The following is a 21,561-nucleotide window of genomic DNA, read 5'->3' on the forward strand; positions in this document are numbered from 1 at the left end:
ACTTTATATGTATAATGGCATACAAACTGGTGTGACGTCACTGCTTCAGTAGGCCTACTGCCACCTTCCCTTGTTGTATATTTTATTTTTTCTTTCTCCTTTTGCCTATTAACTTTTTCACTCTCACATTACGGTGCCCCACATTTCGCTTGTTAACCAAACGCTGGTAATTCTTGATCACCCGTTTCCACACTCACTTTGATATTTTTATGTTTGTATCTGTGTGGCAACAGTGCCTAGTAGATCCACAACGGTTTGGCACTTTTAAAAGAAAATACTGAATTTAGGTTTCCCCTCGAATTTTTTCAACTAATAACTATAGTTATCACTCGTAGGTTTGTTCACTGACTTTTTCACTACCACTGATTACTGCTAGGGGTTGTTGCACCCCTCAAAAACACGAAGGTTCTCGGAGCCTTGTGTACCCACGTCTGCACCCACCATGTGTGTCTGTGTGTGTGTGTGTGCGTGTGTGTGTGTGTGCGTGTGTGTGTGTGTGCGTGTGTGAGTGTGTGTGCGTGTGTGTACTCACCTAGTTGAGGTTGCGGGGGTCGAGTCCGAGCTCCTGGCCCCGCCTCTTCACTGATCGCTACTAGGTCACTCTCCCTGAGCCGTGAGCTTTATCATACCTCTGCTTATAGCTATATGTGTGTGTGTGTGTGTGTGTGTGTGTGTGTGTGTGTGTGTGTGTGTGTGTGTGTGTGTGTGTGTGTGTGTGTGTGTGTGTGTGTGTGTGTGTCTGTGTCTGTGTGAGAGAGGGAGAGCATATGTGTGTTTTAAGCATTTTTTAGCACGTTTCAATGAGCAAAAATTCAGGCTATATATTTACTGACGCACTTTCAAATAAGGGACTGATGCTGAGTCTTTTTCCCATATCACCGTTACGGAAGAGTCGTCCATCACGTCACGAAGAGACTGGTAGGGTTGTGGGATGTGTCTCACTGCCAAGAGAGCCATGAGGTTGCCTGAGTAGCTCCGTGTAATAACCAGTGTGATCATCATCCACACTACTAACAACATCCTCTCCCACCAGTAGCATATGGGAACCGTCATATCTGTAATGATGTTAAGAGTAACTCTGTGTTATTTACTAACAAATGAAAGGAGGCGTTTACAGGCAGATCGAAAGAGAAGGTCACCTTATTGACAAGTATGTTCAAGGAAAAAGTAAAGAAAGGATAAGACAAGCTAAAAAGAAATGACGTCATTGAGGGAATCAAAGACCAACCAAAAGAGTTTCTTTTGGGAGCCTAAAATTAGAGTAAGGAACAGATAGTCCGATTTAATTACACTAAATGCAAATAAGGTCAGCTTGTTGCTCTCGAGAAAGTAATGCGAACCATTGCTATCTGTTATTTTATCGCTATTTTTAAGAAGAGGATATAAAAACGAAATACCATCATTAGAAAATAATACACGTTAGAAAGAAAATAAATTATGCAAGAATAAAGTCACTAGTGACATGGTCCTCAGATAACTAGACTGACTGAAACCAAATTACCTGACCTTGACGAGCTGGTCAGAGGTGGAAAATGGCAAATGAGATACCAGTTTATGAAGCCGGAGATAGGTTCTTAGATTCAAATTCTAGTCCAGTTCCTCTTTCTTCAATTGTGAGGAAGGTGATGGAATAAATAACTGTGGATTCTATTTAGGTTAAAAAATTTGGTTAAAAAATCTCTGCACGGTTTTTCGAAAATGTGTTATTGCCATACGAAATTACGAAACTTTTTCCACTAATATATTTGAGATTGTATATTATGATAAATAATGCTATGTTAGATCTACAAATCTTTTATTGAGTGATATACAGAAGAAAAAACTAATCTCTGGGGATTAGGTAAGAGAGTTTGCATAACCGGGGAGTAATTGAGGAGTAATTGGGGAGTAATTGGGGAGTAATTGAGGAGTAATTGGGGAGTAATTGAGGAGTAATTGGGGAGTAATTGAGGAGTAATTGGGGAGTAATTGAGGAGTAATTGGGGAGTAATTGAGGAGTAATTGGGGAGTAATTGAGGAGTAATTGGGGAGTAATTGAGGAGTAATTGGGGAGTAATTGAGGAGTAATTGGGGAGTAATTGAGGAGTAATAGGGGAGTAATTGAGGAGTAATTGAGGAGTAATTGGGGAGTAAGTGAGGAGTAATTGGGGAGTAATTGAGGAGTAATTGGGGATTAATTGAGGAGTAATTGGGGAGTAATTGAGGAGTAATTGGGGAGTAATTGAGGAGTAATTGGGGAGTAATTGAGGAGTAATTGGGGAGTAATTGAGGAGTAATTGGGGAGTAATTGAGGAGTAATTGGGGATTAATTGAGGAGTAATTGGGGAGTAATTGAGGAGTAATTGGGGAGTAATTGAGGAGTAATTGGGGAGTAATTGAGGAGTAATTGGGGATTAATTGAGGAGTAATTGGGGAGTAATTGAGGAGTAATTGGGGAGTAATTGAGGAGTAATTGGGGAGTAATTGAGGAGTAATTGGGGAGTAATTGAGGAGTAATTGGGGAGTAATTGAGGAGTAATTGGGGATTAATTGAGGAGTAATTGGGGAGTAATTGAGGAGTAATTGGGGAGTAATTGAGGAGTAATTGGGGAGTAATTGAGGAGTAATTGGGGATTAATTGAGGAGTAATTGGGGAGTAATTGAGGAGTAATTGGGGAGTAATTGAGGAGTAATTGGGGAGTAATTGAGGAGTAACTGGGGAGTAATTGAGGAGTAATTGGGGAGTAATTGAGGAGTAACTGGGGAGTAATTGAGGAGTAATTGGGGAGTAATTGAGGAGTAATTGGGGAGTAAGTGAGGAGTAATTGGGGAGTAATTGAGGAGTAATTGGGGAGTAATTGAGGAGTAATTGGGGAGTAATTGAGGAGTAATTGGGGAGTAATTGAGGAGTAATTGGGGAGTAATTGAGGAGTAATTGGGGAGTAATTGAGGAGTAATTGGGGAGTAATTGAGGAGTAATTGGGGAGTAATTGAGGAGTAATAGGGGAGTAATTGAGGAGTAATTGGGGAGTAATTGAGGAGTAATTGGGGAGTAATTGAGGAGTAATTTGGGAGTAATTGAGAAGTAATTGGGGAGTAATTGAGGAGTAATAGGGGAGTAATTGAGGAGTAATTGGGGATTAATTGAGGAGTAATTGGGGAGTAATTGAGGAGTAATTGGGGAGTAATTGAGGAGTAATAGGGGAGTAATTGAGGAGTAATTGGGGAGTAATTGAGGAGTAATTGGGGAGTAATTGAGGAGTAATTGGGGAGTAATTGAGGAGTAATAGGGGAGTAATTGAGGAGTAATTGGGGAGTAATTGAGGAGTAATTGGGGAGTAATTGAGGAGTAATTGGGGAGTAATTGAGGAGTAATTGGGGAGTAATTGAGGAGTAATTGGGGAGTAATTGAGGAGTAATTGGGGAGTAATTGAGGAGTAATTGGGGAGTAATTGAGGAGTAATTGGGGAGTAATCAGAAAGGGAACCCATTTCAAATGGTCAGTATTAGGTGCCCGTCTTGTTTGCCAACTCTGTTGACTTCATAAATGAGAGAGATAAAATATCAATAACGGAAATTTCGTAGATATCCCTAAAATAGATCGTCCATATATTTCTGATGTAGACTAAAGTCTACAGAATGATCTGGAAAGGTCAATATTGGGTCGGAGATGTAGCAGACACAGGTGAATATTGAAAAAATTATGCTTTTAATCCTGGTTTAAGAAAATAACCATAGTACGAATATAAATAACGTAGATCTTGGTCAAAATGAAGGAGGATAAGATATAAGAACAATGAATTACAGAAATTCAGTTGTTTTGATGAGGCGGATCACAGCTGTTTATGAAATTCTGCGTCTGGCAGTGAGACCACAGTTCTTACACTGCGAGAACTACATGGCCAAGCGCAGAATTACATGGCCAAGCGCAGAACTACATGGCCAAGCGCAGAACTACATGGCCAAGCGCAGAACTACATGGCCAAGCGCAGAACTACATGGCCAGGCTCAGAACTACATGGCCAAGCGCAGAACTACATGGCCAAGCGCAGAACTACATGGCCAAGCGCAGAATTCGGGAAGCATCAGTGAACCGCACCAGAAGAATCATTAAGCATAACAAAGGAACGTACACGTTGGCTGGACTTAGTACTTATGTTCTCCAGGATTCATACAATAATTATCACCATAAGCTTCACCAGTACCTCACCTCACAATAATTATCACCATAACCTTCACCAGTACCTCACCTCACAATAATTATCACCATAAGCTTCACCAGTACCTCACCTCACAATAATTATCACCATAACCTTCACCAGTACCTCACCTCACAATAATTATCACCATAACCTTCACCAGTACCTCACCTCACAATAATTATCACCATAACCTTCACCAGTACCTCACCTCACAATAATTATCACCATAACCTTCACCAGTACCTCACCTCACAATAATTATCACCATAAGCTTCACCAGTACCTCACCTCACAATAATTATCACCATAAGCTTCACCAGTACCTCACCTCACAATAATTATCACCATAAGCTTCACCAGTACCTCACCTCACAATAATTATCACCATAACCTTCACCAGTACCTCACCTCACAATAATTATCACCATAACCTTCACCAGTACCTCACCTCACAATAATTATCACCATAACCTTCACCAGTACCTCACCTCACAATAATTATCACCATAAGCTTCACCAGTACCTCACCTCACAATAATTATCACCATAAGCTTCACCAGTACCTCACCTCACAATAATTATCACCATAACCTTCACCAGTACCTCACCTCACAATAATTATCACCATAACCTTCACCAGTACCTCACCTCACAACACTTCATCTCTTAAATTATGACCTCATATGTGACGTGTTTTCACAATAACGTTATGCGTAACATGCCTTTCCCCGATGTTGGCGTCATGGCGTCATGGCGTCATGGCGGTGAATTTACTCATTTCTTGATAAAGCAATAGAGTCCGGCATTGGGGAAAACTCTATATGAAAAGCAGAGTTAGAGCAATAACTGAAATTTTTACTGTTACCGATACACAATTTTCAGCCGATACCGATACTTTTACTATACTTTTTATTTTTAAAATTATAATGACTTTGTTCAATAAGGAAATTCTTATTGTTCAATAGATATGAAATAATGAAGAAAGTTGAAATATATGTCGTGCCGAATAGGTAAAACTTGAGATTTTGGCTTAAAAAGCAACGCTCTTCTTGTCGAATAAGGCACACGAAAGTTTGTGTATGCAATAATTTCGCAAAAATCATTCTGAACCTAACGATAAAAAATATATTTCATTGTGTTTGTTTATTGTTAAATTACTGTAAACTTACCTGAAATATATTTAGTTGGGTTAGCCTAAATTAAATTGCGTTTGTTATAATGAGGTTAGTTAAGTTTTCTAAGGTTCTTTTGGTATAAAATTATTAATTTTTACATTAACAAAGTGAAAAATATATACCTTTAAACGTATAAGAGAAATTTTTAAAAAAGATTTAATTTAAAATGAGTTCTTGTTAATTCACCAGTTTTATTGATTTCATTGAATTTAAGTAATATTAAATAAATTTGAAACATACATAATTAGTTTCGATGTGGATAAGATAAGATAAGATAAGATGTCGTTCGGATTTTTAACCCCGGAGGGTTAGCCACCCAGGATAACCCAAGAAAGTCAGTGCGTCATCGAGGACTGTCTAACTTATTTCCATTGGGGTCCTTAATCTTGTCCCCCAGGATGCCACCCACACCAGTCGACTAACACCCAGGTACCTATTTGCTGCTAGGTGAACAGGACAACAGGTGTAAGGAAACGTGTCAGAATGTTTCCACCCGCCGGGAATCGAACCCGGGCCCTCCGTGTGTGAAGCGGGAGCTTTAGCCACCAGGCCACCTGGATAGTTTCTTTACTTGACTTCTTATTAAAGCTACAACTGTATTTTTTAGACGTCAATTCTTTGAAAATCTTCTAAATCTCAGTGTTTTTCTTGAATTTCCCTTCCATAGTTTTGGAAACAAAAGGCGAGATAGAAAAAATTATGGGTTGCCGATGGAAAAATAATGAAAAAATAACGAACCATTATTTTCTGTTTTATAACACTACACTTACCTTGCTGTAGCAATATCCGTATGTAGTCGAATGTGCGGGATAACCATTTATTCTTGTAGTCACTGGCGAGGAAGAAGCAAGAAGACATGAGAAACAACGAGGCAGCTAGCACCATCAACGCCACTATGATTGCCACCCACACAGTCGGTGACATGGGAAACAGAAAACTCCAGGGATCCACCTCAGGAAGTCCCCGGGCTCCAAGGATCCTCCAGTAGTCTATCAGTATTGGAACCGTGAAGTCCACCACCTCGGCTCTCCATCTGTCAACCATGAAAGGTCCAGCACCAATGCTTACCTCCTGTAGAAGAAAATAAATAGTTATTACGAAATTACTAATAGTTATTATATCACGCATTATAAAATATTGTCTTGTATAGTAACTTATGTGAATAACTGTAATACAGCTGTCATAAGAACATAATTATTGACAAGCGTTGCAGTAGGCCTACTGGTCCACACAAGGAAGGTCTATATTAAATCCAACTCGACTCACTAATTTCTTTCCGAGTCACTACAAAGCAAACATGTGTTGAATGTTAGTTGGGTGTGTATAGTATTGGTCAATATTTTTGCTGTGGTGCACCTCTATTCTTAAGTAATGTTTGGGAGTGAGTCGGACCTCCCCGACACTATGAATACTGCAGCGATCCTCTGTTCGTATCTTCTTAAGGTCATATAATTAATATTTTTAACGCGATGATATAATGTACATATACATACACACACACACACACACACACACACACAGAGGTATGATAAAGCTCACGGCTCAGGGAGAGTGACCTAGTAGCGATCAGTGAAGAGGCGGGGCCAGGAGCTCGGACTCGACCCCCGCAACCTCAACTAGGTGAGTACAACTAGGTGAGTACACACACACACATTATATATATATATATATATATATATATATATATATATATATATATATATATATATATATATATATATATATATATATAATTTATATTATATATATATATATATATATATATATATATATATATATATATATATATATATATATATATATATATATATATATATATATATATCTATATATATATATATATATATGCAAAAAGATCACAGTAAACAGGTGTGTGAAGGACCTGTCTAGTTGGGCCGGCGGGCCTGCTGCAGTGTTCCCTTTCTTATGAGTCTCGCGTCAGGTGTTTCTTTGTTGTGGGATCTGATAGTTAGGTGTGGGCTACCCCTTTATATACCTTCCTTTGATGCTTTACTTTCATTGTTCCTTGATAATGTGAGTAGTCACCAAAGTGCTTGGAATTTCTCTATTCTTTCACAGTGGTTGTTTTGCATATATATATATATATATATATATATATATATATATATATATATATATATATATATATATATATATATTATATATATATATATATATATATATTATATATATATATATATATTATAGGTAGTAGGTTGGTAGACAGCAACCGCCCAGGGAGGTACTACCGTCCTGCCAAGTGAGTGTAAAACGAAAGCCTGTAATTGTTTTACATGATGGTAGGATTGCTGGTGTCCTTTTTTCTGTCTCATGAACATGCAAGATTTCAGGTACGTCTTGCTACTTCTACTTACACTTAGGTCACACTACACATACATGTACAAGCACATATATACACACCCCTCTGGGTTTTCTTCTATTTTCTTTCTAGTTCTTATTCTTGTTTATTTCCTCTTATCTCCATGGGGAAGTGGAACAGAATTCTTCCTCCGTAAGCCATGCGTGTTGTAAGAGGCAACTAAAATGCCGGGAGCAAGGGGCTAGTAACCTCTTCTCCTGTATATATTACTAAATGTAAAAGGAGAAACTTTCGTTTTTCCTTTTGGGCCACCCCGCCTCGGTGGGATACGGCCGGTGTGTTGAAAGAAAGAATATATATATATATATATATATATATATATATATATATATATATATATATATATATGTATATATATATATATATATATATATACATATATATATATATAAAGCCTGTAATTGTTTTACATGATGGTATGATTGCTGGTGTTTTTTTTGTCTCATAAACATGAAAGATTTCAGGTACGTTTTGCTACTTCTACTTACATTTAGATCACACTACACATACATACAAACGTTTATGTATACACAATTATCTGAGTTTTCTTTGATTTTACCTTAATAGTTCTTGCTCTTATTGCTTTTCCTTTTATATTCATGGGGAAGTGGAATAAGAATGTTTCCTCCATAACCTAAAGAAGGAGTAGCAATAATGTTGAAGGATAAGTTATGGCAGGGAAAGAGGGAATATAAATTTATTAATTCAAGTATTAAATGGAGTAAAATAAGAGTTGGATGTGAGAAGTGGGTTATAGTAAGCGTTTATGCACCTGGAGAAAAGAGAAGTGTAGAGGAGAGAGAGAGATTTTGGGAAATGTTGAGTGAGTGTATGGGGAGTTTTGAACCAAGTGTGAGAGTACTTGTGGTTGGGGATTTCAATGCTAAAGTGTGTAAAAATGTTGTGGAGGGAGTAGTAGGTAAGTTTTGGGTTCAAGGGGTATGTGAAAATTGGGAGCCTTTAATTGAGCTATGTGTACAAAGAAGTTTGGTAATAAGTAATACATATTTTATGAAAAAGAGGATATATAAGTATACAAAGTATGATATAGCACGTAATGAAAGTAGTTTGTTAGATTATGTTTTATTATTATGTTTTTATTATCACACTGGCCGATTCCCACCAAGGCAGGGTGGCCCGAAAAAGAAAAACTTTCATCATCATTCACTCCATCACTGTCTTGCCAGAAGGGTGCTTTACACTACAGTTTTTAAACTGCAACATTAACACCCCTCCTTCAGAGTGCAGGCACTGTACTTCCCATCTCCAGGACTCAAGTCCGGCCTGCCGGTTTCCCTGAACCCCTTCATAAATGTTACTTTGCTCACACTCCAACAGCACGTCAAGTATTAAAAACCATTTGTCTCCATTCACTCCTATCAAACACACTCACGCATGCCTGCTGGAAGTCCAAGCCCCTCGCACACAAAACCTCCTTTACCCCCTCTCTCCAACCTTTCCTAGGCCGACCCCTACCCCTCCTTCCTTCCACTACAGACTGATACACTCTTGAAGTCATTCTGTTTCGCTCCATTCTCTCTACATGTCCGAACCACCTCAACAACCCTTCCTCAGCCCTCTGGACAACAGTTTTGGTAATCCCGCACCTCCTCCTAACTTCCAAACTACGAATTCTCTGCATTATATTCACACCACACATTGCCCTCAGACATGACATCTCCACTGGTTGATGGGTAGGCTCCAGGATGTACACGTTTATAGAGAGGAAACTGATATATCTGATCATTATCTAGTTGTAGCTACAGTTAGAGTAAGAGGTAGATGGGACAAAAGGAAAATGACAACAACAAGTAAGAGAGAGGTGAAAGTGTATAAACTAAGGGAGGAGGAAGTTAGGGTGAGATATCAGCAACTATTGGCAGAAAGGTGGGCTAGTGTAAGTATAAACAGTGGGGGTCATCAAGAGGGTTGGGATAGTTTTAAAAATGCAGTATTAGAATGTGGGGCAGAAGTTTGTGGTATAGGAGGGTGGGTGAAGGAAGAAAGAGGAGTGATTAGTGGAATGATGAAGTATAGGATGTGATAAAAGAGAAAAAGGTAGCTTATGAGAGGTTCTTACAAAGTAGAAGTGTTATTAGAAGAGTAGAGTATATGGAGAGAAAAAGAAAGGTGAAGAGAGTAGTGAGAGAGTGCAAAAGGAGAGCAGATGATAGAGTGGGAAATGCACTGTCAAGAAATTTTGATGAAAATAAGAAAAAAATTTGAAGTGAGATAAACAAGTTAAGAAAGCCTAGGGAATGAATGGATTTATCAGTTAAAAACAGTGGTGGGGAGTTAGTAGATGGGGAGATGGAGGTACTGGGTAGATGGTGAGAATATTTTGAGGAACTTTTAAATGTCAATGAAGAAAGGGAGGCGGTAATTTCATGCACTGGCCAGGTAGGTATACCATCTTTTAGGAGTGAAGAAGAACAGGATGTGAGTGTGGGGGAGGTGCGTGAGGTATTATGTAGAATGAAAGGGGGTAAAGCAGCTGGAACTGACGGGATCATGACAGAAATGTTAAAAGCAGGGGGGGATATAGTGTTGGAGTGGTTGGTATTTTTGTTTAATAAATGTATGAAAGAGGGGAAGGTACCTAGGGATTGGCGGAGAGCGTGTGTAGTCCCTTTATATAAAGGGAAGGGGGACAAAAGAGACTGTAAAAATTGTAGAAGAATAAGTTTACTGAGTATACCAGGAAAAGTGTACGGTAGGGTTATTATTGAAAGAATTAGAAGAGAGAGAATGTAGGATGGCGGATGAGCAAGGAGGTTTTAAAGTGGGTAGGGAATGTGTAGATCAAGTGTTTACATTGAAGCATTTACGGGAACAGTATTTAGATAAAGGTAGGGAAGTTTTTATTGCATTTATGGATTTAGAAAAGGCATATGATAGAGTGGATAGAGGAGCAATGTGGCAGATGTTGCAAGTATATGGAATAGGTGGTAAGTTACTAAATGCTGTAAAGAGTTTTTATGAGGATAGTGAGGCTCAGGTTAGGGTGTGTAGAAGAGAGGGAGAATACTTCCCGGTAAAAGTAAGTCTTAGACAGGGATGTGTAATGTCACCATGGTTGTTTAATATATTTATAGATGGGGTTGTAAAAGAAGTAAATGCTACTACAACTACTACAAGCACTATAACAAATACTATTACTACTACTACTATAACAAATATTATTACTACCTTCATACGCCCTGGGTCTCGATTAAACATATCGTTGGTATTATACCGATGAAACTCTGGGTTAGAGAGAAATTAGCAGTATTTGCCTAACAAATACGGTACTTAAAACTAATTTTTGATTTCATTTAAAATTTTGTGATGGTGACACGAGACAGATTTAAAAAACAATTGGTACTGTACTCACCTCCCTCATCACCATCCCCACCATGCCAGACCATGAGCCGTTTTTCAGTTTTACTCCCCAGACTCCATCAGGAGGTCGAACGAAGCTGTATCTGTTGATATATATTGATAACGGTTTTCAGTAGAATATAAATTACATATAGTACCCAACATGTGCTGCTCTACATATAGACACAGTTAATGGAAAACTTACAAGCAACCTCAGAGGTTTTCTCGTGCCGCCACGCAAGTAACTTAAGCAACTTAATGTACTTGTGTGGCAGCGCACCGACATTAGAGAAGTCGCAGATCACACCATACTCCCTATACACGCACACACACACACACACACACACACACACACACACACACACACACACACACACACACACACACACACACACACACAATAACCCCTCCCCCCTTCTGTATAAATAATAATAAGAAAAACTTATAAAGCTGGGATGTTTGAATGTGAATTGATGTAGTGCAGATGATAAGAAAAAGATGACTGCCAGTGTTATGAAGGAAAAGAAATTGGATGTCCTAACCTAAAGTGAAACAAAGGTGAAGGGGGTAGGGAAGATTCAGTGGGGAGAAATAAAAGGGATTAGGTCAGGAATATTTGAGAGACTTAGAACTAAAGAAGGGGCATCAATTATGTTGAAGGATCTGTTACAGAAGAAGTGGGAATATAAATGTATAAATTCAAGGATTCTGTAGATTAAAATGAGGGTTGGATGCTAAAAGTGGGTTATAACAAGAGTTTATGCACTTGGAGAAAAATGTAGAGGAAAGAGAGAGATTTTGTGTGATGTTAAATGAGCTTAGGGAGTTTGAAAGAAGTGTGAGCATTTATTGTAGGAGACCTGAATGCTAAAGTGGGAGAAACGGTTGTATAGGGCCTGGTAGGTAAGTCTGGGGTGACAGGGGTAAGTAATAATATGGGACAGTTGACCGAACTTTGTATAAAAAGAGGTTCGGATAAATAACTAAATGACATGATATAGGGTGTAATGAAAGTAGTTTGTTGAACAATGTATAGATAAATAAAAGAATGATGAGCAAACTTCTGATGTGCATGGTTTGAGAGGGGGTAACGGATATATCGGATTTTTAGTTATAGCTACAGTAAGAGTTAAAGGTAGATGAAGTGCAAGGAGAATTGTAGCAGAAAGAGAGAGGTGAAGGGTTATAAGCTAATGAAGGAGTCAGTTATAGAAAGTTGGGCTTGAGTATAGGCAATCAGGTTGAAGAGGTATGGGATAGATATAGGAATGTTGTGTTAGTGTTCAGCAGAAGTTTGTGGTTGCAACAAAGTGGGTGCGGGAGGGAAGAAGAGCGATTGGTGGAATGAGGTAAGAGAGGAAAAACTTAGCATATGAGAGGGTGTTACCAAGTAGAAGTGATATAAGGAGGGAGGAATATATGGAGAGAAAAAAAGAGGTTATGAGAGAGGTGAAGGAATGTAAAATGAGAGCAAATGAGAGAGTGGGTGAGATACCTTAAAGAAATTTTGCTGAGAATAAGAATTAGTTTTGAAGAAATCCTAGGGAACGAATGTATATGACAGAAGAGTTGCATATATCAGAAAGACTGCGGGAATATTTTGAGGAACTATTAAAAGTTGATGAAGGTAGAGAGCCTTTGATTACGTGCATTCGCCAGGGAGGTATAACATCTTTTAGGAGTGAGGAGGAGCCAATTGTGAGTATGGGGAGGTGTGTGAGACTGTGGATAGAGTGAAAAGGGGTAAAGCAGCTGAGACTGATTGAATTAAGACAGATATTTTAAAACCACGAGGGGATATAGATTTGGAATGGTTGGTGCGTTTATTTAATAAATGTATGAAAGAGGGGACGGTAACCAGAAACCGGCAGACAGAGCATGCATTGTTCATTTGTATAAAGGCAAAGCAGACTAAAGAGAGTGAAAAAAATATTGGGTAATAAGCCTGTTGAGTATACTTGGTAATGTGTATAGCAGAGTTATTATTGAAAGAACTAATAGTAAGATAGAGAGCAAAATCGCGTAATAATAAGGAAGCTTAAGGAAAGGCAGAGGATGTGTAGACCAAGTTTTTTCAGTGAAGCATATTAGTGAACATGATTTAGATAAATGGAAAGAAGTTTTTGTTACGCTTATGGATTTGGAAAAGAAATGATATAGTGGCTAGGGGACCAATATGGCAGATGTTGCTGCTGCAAGTGTATGGAATAGGTGGTAGGTTAATTAAAGCAGCTAAAAGTTGTTAAAGTGGATAGTGAGGCTCAGATAAGAGCGTGTAGGACAAAAGGAGATTATTTCTAAGTAAAAGTAGGCCTTGGACAGAGATGCATAATGTCACCATAGTTGTTCAATAAATTTATAGATGAGTTTGTAAGGGGAAGTGAATGCTCAGGTGTTGGTGTTAAAATATGAAACTCTAACATAAAGTGGTAGTTGACACATTTGCTTTTTGCTGATGACACTGTGCTTTTGGGAAATTTTGAAGAGAAGTAACAGAGGTTGGTGGGACGAGTTTGAGAGGGTAAGTAAAAGAAGGAAACGAAGAGTGAACTTAGGAAAGAGAGAGGTGATGAAGTTAACGCAAAATTTATGTAATTTATGTTAACATACAATCTACATAATTTATTTTAAGAAAGTTTATGTAATTTATGTAACATACATGGTTCTGGTAAGCTCAGAACTAATTTCATTCTTCTCCCGTTTAAAACACCAGTCTTCACGAGCAGTATACACATTAATGTATCTACGACCAAGTGGTTCTTAAGCAAATAACAAACTGCGACTGGCTGAGAATCTAACCGGTGTTAATATAGTCCGCCTCATGGGAAGCCATTCAAAATTAACGGCGCTCTAAACACTGAGCCATCAATCCTACAAACATTATGTACCCAGTAGCACTGGGCAGGTTTCATGATGCAAGGACATTCGTGGATGTGGTAAGCTAGGAACTAATTTATTTCTACTCCCATTTAAAATTCCAGCCTTCACGGGCAGTACACATGTTTATGCTTCCATGAACAAGTGGTTTTCAAGCAATTAAGAAACTGCAACTGGCCGGGGATCGATCCCTTGTCATTTTAGCCTGTCAAAACCAGTCAAAATTCTCAGTCAAAATTCTCAAGCAACCCTACAAAAATCACGTACCCAGTAACACTGGGCATATTTCATGAGTATAGTGAGCCTAACAACTAATTTCATTCTGCTCCCGTTCACAAGTAGTACAGCCTTCACAAGCAGTATACATAGTGCATCCACGAACAACTGGCAGCGACTAGCCTTGGATACACGATGTTAGTAGGACTGATGGCACACAGGTTAGAGAGTTGAAGATTTTGACTGTCAACGACGCGGGCGAAAATTACACAAGTTCGATCCCCGGCTAAAAAGGCTGGAGGCAGTGGAGATGTCATGTCTGAGGGCAATGTGTGGTGTGAATATAATGCAGAGAATTCGTAGTTTGGAAGTTAGGAGGAGGTGCGGGATTACCAAAACTGTTGTCCAGAGGGCTGAGGAAGGGTTGTTGAGGTGGTTCGGACATGTAGAGAGAATGGAGCGAAACAGAATGACTTCAAGAGTGTATCAGTCTGTAGTGGAAGGAAGGCGGGGTAGGGGTCGGCCTAGGAAGGGTTGGAGGGAGGGGGTAAAGGAGGTTTTGTGTGCGAGGGGCTTGGACTTCCAGCAGGCATGCGTGAGCGTGTTTGATAGGAGTGAATGGAGACAAATGGTTTTTAATACTTGACGTGCTGTTGGAGTGTGAGCAAAGTAACATTTATGAAGGGATTCAGGGAAACCGGCAGGCCGGACTTGAGTCCTGGAGATGGGAAGTACAGTGCCTGCACTCTGAAGGAGGGGTGTTAATGTTGCAGTTTAAAAACTGTAGTGTAAAGCACCCTTCTGGCAAGACAGTGATGGAGTGAATGATGGTGAAAGTTTTTCTTTTTCGGGCCACCCTGCCTTGGTGGGAATCGGCCAGTGTGATAATAATATATATATATATATATATATATATATATATATATATATATATATATATATATATATATATATATATATATATATATATATATATATATATATATATATATATATACATATATATATATATATATATATATATATATATATATATATATATATATATATATATATATATATATATATATATATATATATATATATTATACATACATATGTCGTGCCGAATAGGTAACACTGAACAATTAGCAAGAACTCGTTTAAAATTAAGTCTTTTCTAAATTTTCTCTTATACGTTTAGAGATACACATTTTTCATTTATGTTAACGTAAAAAACAATAATTTTGTACCAAAATCCCCATCGGTTTTTAATAAGCAGTGCAACTCCTCTGCTCCCTTTATCTTTCCACAAGATGTGATATCCAGGTAGGAAGACTGCATCTGTTATCATCCCTGTGAGTTTCGTTTCTGTGAGTGTTATGATGTCCTTGATTCTTTCATGCCACTCCTCACTTTTGTTCGCTGTACCATCTGCATTCGTATACCAAACCTTCAACTTCTTTTCTAAAACCGGGGTCTGTGGAGAACGTTGTGGTGCGGGGGATCTGACGGGGATCTATGGGGGATAGCTGTGGGGTTGAAGTTTGTGATGAGGGGGGTAGGGAGAGTGGGTAAGGTGTGTGGGTTTTGGGTTAGATTGTTTGGTTGCAGTGCTCACCTATTTGTGGTTGCAGGGATTGAGACTCAGCTCCTGGCCCCGCCTCTTCACTGACCGCTACTGGGCCCTCTCTCTCCCTGCTCCATGAGCTTCATCACACCTCGTCTTGAAACTATGTATGGTTCCTGCTTCAACTACATCACTTGCCAGACTATTCCACTTCCTGACAACTCTATGGCTGAATAAATACTTCCAAACATCCCTTTGATTCATCTGATTCTTCAGCTTCCAATTGTGACCTCTCTGTTCACCTTATTTATTTCACGCAATATTTTGTATGTTGTTATCATGTCTTCCCTAACCCTCCTGTACTCCAGACCGATTTCCCTTAACCTTCCTTCGTAGGACATTCCCCTTAGCCCTGGAACTAGATTGGTTGCAAATCTTTTCACTTTCTCTAATTTCCTGACGTGCTTGACCGGGTGTGGGTTCCAAACTGGTGCTGCATACTCCAGTATGGGCCTGACGTACATGGTGTACAGTCTTGAACGTTTCCTTACTGAGGTATCGAAATGCTATTCTCAAGTTTGCCAGGTTTCCATACGCTGCAGCAGTTATCTGTTTAATGTGTGCTTCTGGAGACGTGCTCGGTATTATGCTCACCCCAAGACCTTTCTCCTTGATTGAGGTTTCCACTCTTTGACCACCTAGCCTATACTGTGTCTGCAGTCTTCTAATCTTCTCCATGACTTTGCATACTATACAGGTCAGTGACACTGGTCTATAGTTTAGTGCCTCGTTTTTGTATCCTTTCTTAAAAATGGGGACTACTTTTGCCATCTTAATACCTCAGGTAGTTGCCTAGTTTCAAGGGATGTATTGAAAATTGTGGTTAGTGGCACACACAACATCTCTGCTCCCTCTCCAAGGACCCAGGGAGAAATGTCGTCCGGTCCCACCACCTTTGAGGGATCAAGTCACATAGCAGCTTCTTCACCTCTTCCTCAGTTGTGTGTATTTCATCCAGCACTTGATGGTAGATCCCTTGTTGGTGTGTGTGTGTGTGTGTGTGTGTGTGTGTGTGTGTGTGTGTGTGTGTGTGTGTGTGTGTGTGTGTGTGTGTGTGTGTGTACTCACCTAGTTGAGGTTGCACGGGTCGAGTCCATGCTCCTGGCCCCACCTCTTCACTGGTCGCTACTAGGTCACCCCCCCTGAACCGTGAGCTTTATCATATCTCTGCTTAAACCTATGTATGGATCCTGCCTCCACTACATCGTTTTCCAAACTATTCCACTTCCTGACTACTCTGTGGCTGAAGAAATACTTCCTAACATCCCTGTGATTCATCTGTGTCTTCAACTTTCAACTGTGTCCCCTTGTTGCTGTGTCCCATCTCTGGAACATCCTGTCTTTGTTCACCTTGTCAATTTCTCTCAGTATTTTGTATGTCGTTATCATATCCTCCCTGTCTCTCCTGTCCTCCAGTGTCGTCAGGTTGATTTCCCTTAACCTCTCCTCATAGGACATACCTCTTAGCTCTGGAACTAGTCTTGTTGCAAACCTTTGCACTTTCTCTAGTTTCTTTACGTGCTTGGCTAGGTGTGAGTTCCAAACTGGTGCCGCATACTCCAATATGGGCCTAACGTACACAGTGTACAGGGTCCTGAACGATTCCTTATTAAGATGTCGGAATGCTGTTCTGAGGTTTGCTAGGCGCCCACATGCTGCAACAGTTATTTGGTTGATGTGCGCTTCAGGAGATGTGCCTGCTGTTATACTCACCCAAGATCTTTTTCCTTGAGTGAGGTTTGTAGTCTCTTACCCCCTAGACCCAGTCTGACACCTCGCCTCTTACCATGACTCGCTGCTGTCTTCCTGACAGGTATTCCTTGATCCATTGTAGTGCCTTCCTCTTATCCCTGCCGTGTTTTCCAGTTTTTGCACTAATCTCTTGTGTGGAACTGTGTCAAAGGCCTTCTTACAGTCCAAGAAAATGCAATCAACCCACCCCTCTCTCTCTTGTCATACTGCTGTCACCTTGTCATAGAACTCCAGTAGGTTTGTGACACAGGATTTTCCGTCCCTGAAACCTTGTTGGCTGTTGTTGATAAGCTCATTTCTTTGTAGGTGTCCCACCACTCTTCTGATAATCTTTTCCATATCTTTGCATACTATACAAGTCAGTGACACTAGTCTATAGTTTAGTGCTTCATGTCTGTCTCCTTTTTTAAAAATTGGGACTACATTTGCTGTCTTCCATGCATCAGGCAATCTCCCTGTTTGGATAGATGTATTGAATATTTTTGTAAGGGGTACACATAGTGCTTCTGCTCCCTCTCTCAGGACCAATGGAGAGATGTTAACAGGCCCCATCGGCTTTGAGGTGTCTAGCTCGCTCAGCAGCCTCTTCATCTCTTCCTCGGTTGTATGTATTGTGTCCAACACTTGGTGGTGTGCCCCACCTCTCCGTCTTTCTGGAGCCCCTTCTGTCTCCTCTGTGAACACTTCTTTGAATCTCGTGTTGAATTCCTCACACACTTCTCAGTCGTTTCTTGTGATCTCTCCTCCTTCCTTCCTTAGCCTGGTCCTTGACTGTTGTTTTCCTCCTGAAGTGGCTGTGTAACAGCTTCGGGTCAGATTTGGCTTTCGCTGCTATGTCATTTCCATATTGTCGTTGGGCCTCCCATCTTACCTGTGCATATTCATTTCTGGCTCTACGACTGCTCTCCTTATTCTCCTAGGTCCTTTGCCTTCTATACTTCCTCTGTGTGTGTGTGTGTACTCACCTATTTGTACTCACCTATTTGTGGTTGCAGGGGTCGAGTCCTAGCTCCTGGCCCCGCCTCTTCACCGTGTGTGTGTGTGTGTGTGTGTGTGTGTGTGTGTGTGTGTGTGTGTGTGTGTGTGTGTATACTCACCTATTTGTACTGATCTATTTGTGGTTGCAGGGGTCGAGTCTTAGCTCCTGGCCCCGCCTCTTCACCGGTTGCTACTTGGCCCTCTCTCTCCCTGCTCCATGAGCTTTATCAAACCTCGTCTTAAAACTGTGTATGGTTCCTGCCTCCACTACGTCATTTTCTAGGTAATTCCACTGCCTGACAACTCTATGACTGAAAAAATACTTCCTAATATCTCTCTGACTCATTTGTGTCTTCAACTTCCAATTGTGACCTCTTGTTTCTGTGTCCCCTCCCTGGAACATCCTGTCTTTGTCCACCTTGTCTATTCGGAGCAGTATTTTATATGTCGTTATCATGTCTCCCGTGACCCTCCTGTCCTCCAATGTCGTCAGGCCGATTTCCCTTAACCTTTCTTCATAGGACATTCTCCTTAGCTCTGGAACTAACCTTGTTGCAAACCTTTGTACTTTCTCTAGTTTCTTGACGTGCTTTATCAAGTGCGGGTTCCAAACAGGTGCTGCATACTCCAGTATGGGCCTGACATACACGGTGTACAGTGTCTTGAACGATTCCTTATTAAGGTATCGGAATGCTGTTCTCAGGTTTGCCAGGCGCCCTTATGCTGCAGCAGTTATCTTGTTGATATATGCTTCCGGAGATATGCTCGGTGTTATACTCACCCCAAGATCTTTCTCCTTGAGTGAGGTTTGCAGTCTTTGGCCACCTAGCATTTGGCGGGATTAAATTCGAGAAGCCATTTGCTGGACCAGGTGTCCAGTCTGTCCAGGTCTCTTTGAAGTCCTGCCTGGTCCTCCTCTGATTTAATTCTCCTCATTAACTTCACATCATCTGCAAACAGGGACACTTCTGAGTCTAACCCTTCAATCATGTTGTGTGTGTGTGTGTGTGTGTGTACTCACCTAATTGTACTCACCTAATTGTGGTTGCAGGGGTCGAGACTCAGCTCCTGGCCCCGACTCTTCACTGATCGCTACTGGGTCCTCTCTCTCTCTGCTTCCTGTGCTTTGTCATACCTCTTCTTAAAACCATATATGGTTCCTGCCTCCACTACTTCACTTGCTAGGCTATTCCACTTGGTGACAACTCTATGACTGAAGAAATACTTCCTAACGTCCCTGTGACTCGTCTGAGTCTTCAGCTTCCAGTTGTGACCCCTTGTCCCTGTGTCCCCTCTCTGGAACATCCTATCTCTGTCCACCTTGTCTATTCCCCGCAGTATCTTGTATGTCGTTATCATGTCTCCCCTGACCCTTCTGTCCTCCAGTGTCGTCAGTCCGATTTCCCTTAACCTTTCCTCGTACGACATTCCCTTGAGCTCTGGGACTAGCCTTGTTGCAAACCTTTGTACTTTCTCTAACTTCTTGACGTGCTTGACCAGGTGTGGGTTCCAGACTGGTGCTGCATACTCCAGTATGGGCCTAACATACACAGTGTACAGTGTCTTGAACAATTCCTTATTAAGGTATCGGAACGCTATTCTCAGGTTTGCCAGGCGCCCGTATGCTGCAGCCGTTATTTGGTTGATGTGTGCCTCCGGTGATGTGCTCGGTGTCATGGTCACCTCAAGGTCTTTCTCCCTGAGTGAGGTCTGTAGTCTTTGTCCACCTAGGCTATACTCTGTCTGCGGTCTTCTTTGCCCCTTCCCAATCTTCATGACTTTGCATTTGGCTGGATTGAATTCGAGAAGCCAGTTACTGGACCACGTATCCAGCCTGTCCAGGTCTCTTTGCAGTCCTGCCTCATCCTCGTCCGATTTAATTCTTCTCATCAACTTCACGTCATCTGCGAACAGGGACACTTCAGAGTCTATTCCTTCCATCATGTCGTTCACATATATCAAAAATAGCACTGGTCCTAGAACTGACCCCTGTGGGACCCCGCTCGTAACAAGCGCCCACTGTGATATCTCTTCACGTACCATGACTCGTTGCTGCCTCCCTGTCAGGTATTCCCTGATCCATTGCAGTGCCCTCCCTTTTACATGCGCCTGATCCTCCAGCTTCTGCACTAATTTCTTGTGGGGAACTGTGTCAAAGGCCTTCCTGCAGTCTAGGAAAACGCAATCTACCCACCCCTCTCTCTCGTGTCTTACTTCTGTTACCTTGTCATAAAACTCCAGGAGGTTTGTGATACAAGATTTGCCTTCCATGAACCCATGCTGGTTTTCATTTATAATCTTGTTCCTTTCCAGGTGTTCGACCACTCTCCTCCTGATAATCTTCTCCATGACTTTGCACACAATACATGTCAGAGACACAGGTCTGTAGTTTAGTGCCTCGTTTCTGTTTCCTTTCTTAAATATGGGGACTACATTGCTGTCTTCCATTTCTCAGGTAGTTGCTCAGTTTCAAGGGATGTGTTGAAGATTGTGGTTAGAGGCATGCACAGCATCACTGCTCCTTCTCTAAGGACCCATGGGGAGATGTTGTCCGGTCCCATCGCCTTTGAGGTGTCAAGGTCACTTAAGAGCTTCTTCACCTCCTCCTCAGTTGTTCGTATGTCATCCAACACTTGCTGGTATATTCCCTCTTGATGTTCCCTTCTGTGCTGTCTTCCCACAGCCCTTCCTGTCTCTACTGTAAAAACTTCCTAAAATCTCCTGTTCAGCTCCTCACATACCTCCTGATCATTTCTTGTGAGTTCTCCACCTACTGTCCTTAATCTGATCACCTGGTCTTTGAGTGTTGTCTTCCTCCTGATGTGGCTATACAACAGTTTCGGGTCAGTCTTGATTCTCGATGCTATGTCATTTTCATACTGTCGCTGGGCCTCCCTCCTTACCTCTGCATACTCATTCCTGGCTCTGCGACTGATCTCCCTATTTTCGAGTGTTCTCTGCCTTCTGTACTTTTTCCATTCTCTATTTCACTTTGTTTTTGCCTCCTTACACCGTCGGGAAAACCAGGGGCTC

The 21,561-nt window shown here is 40.8% G+C and overlaps 1 protein-coding gene across 1 annotated transcript in view; it reads right to left on the minus strand.

Annotated features, from left to right (window-relative positions):
• The window catches only part of LOC128684416 (probable glutamate receptor), a 76,722-nt gene that overhangs the window by 35,223 nt on the left and 19,938 nt on the right, over nt 1–21,561 (minus strand). The window contains exons 7-9 of the mRNA XM_053770566.1: nt 11,110–11,200; nt 6,127–6,427; nt 838–1,055 (exon numbers count right to left, since the gene is read on the minus strand). Coding sequence (XP_053626541.1) covers nt 838–1,055; nt 6,127–6,427; nt 11,110–11,200 — 610 coding nt within the window. The remainder of the gene's footprint in view (nt 1–837; nt 1,056–6,126; nt 6,428–11,109; nt 11,201–21,561) is intronic.

Source organism: Cherax quadricarinatus, chromosome 4 (genome assembly GCF_038502225.1).
Source record: "Cherax quadricarinatus isolate ZL_2023a chromosome 4, ASM3850222v1, whole genome shotgun sequence".
Taxonomy (NCBI): domain Eukaryota; kingdom Metazoa; phylum Arthropoda; class Malacostraca; order Decapoda; family Parastacidae; genus Cherax; species Cherax quadricarinatus.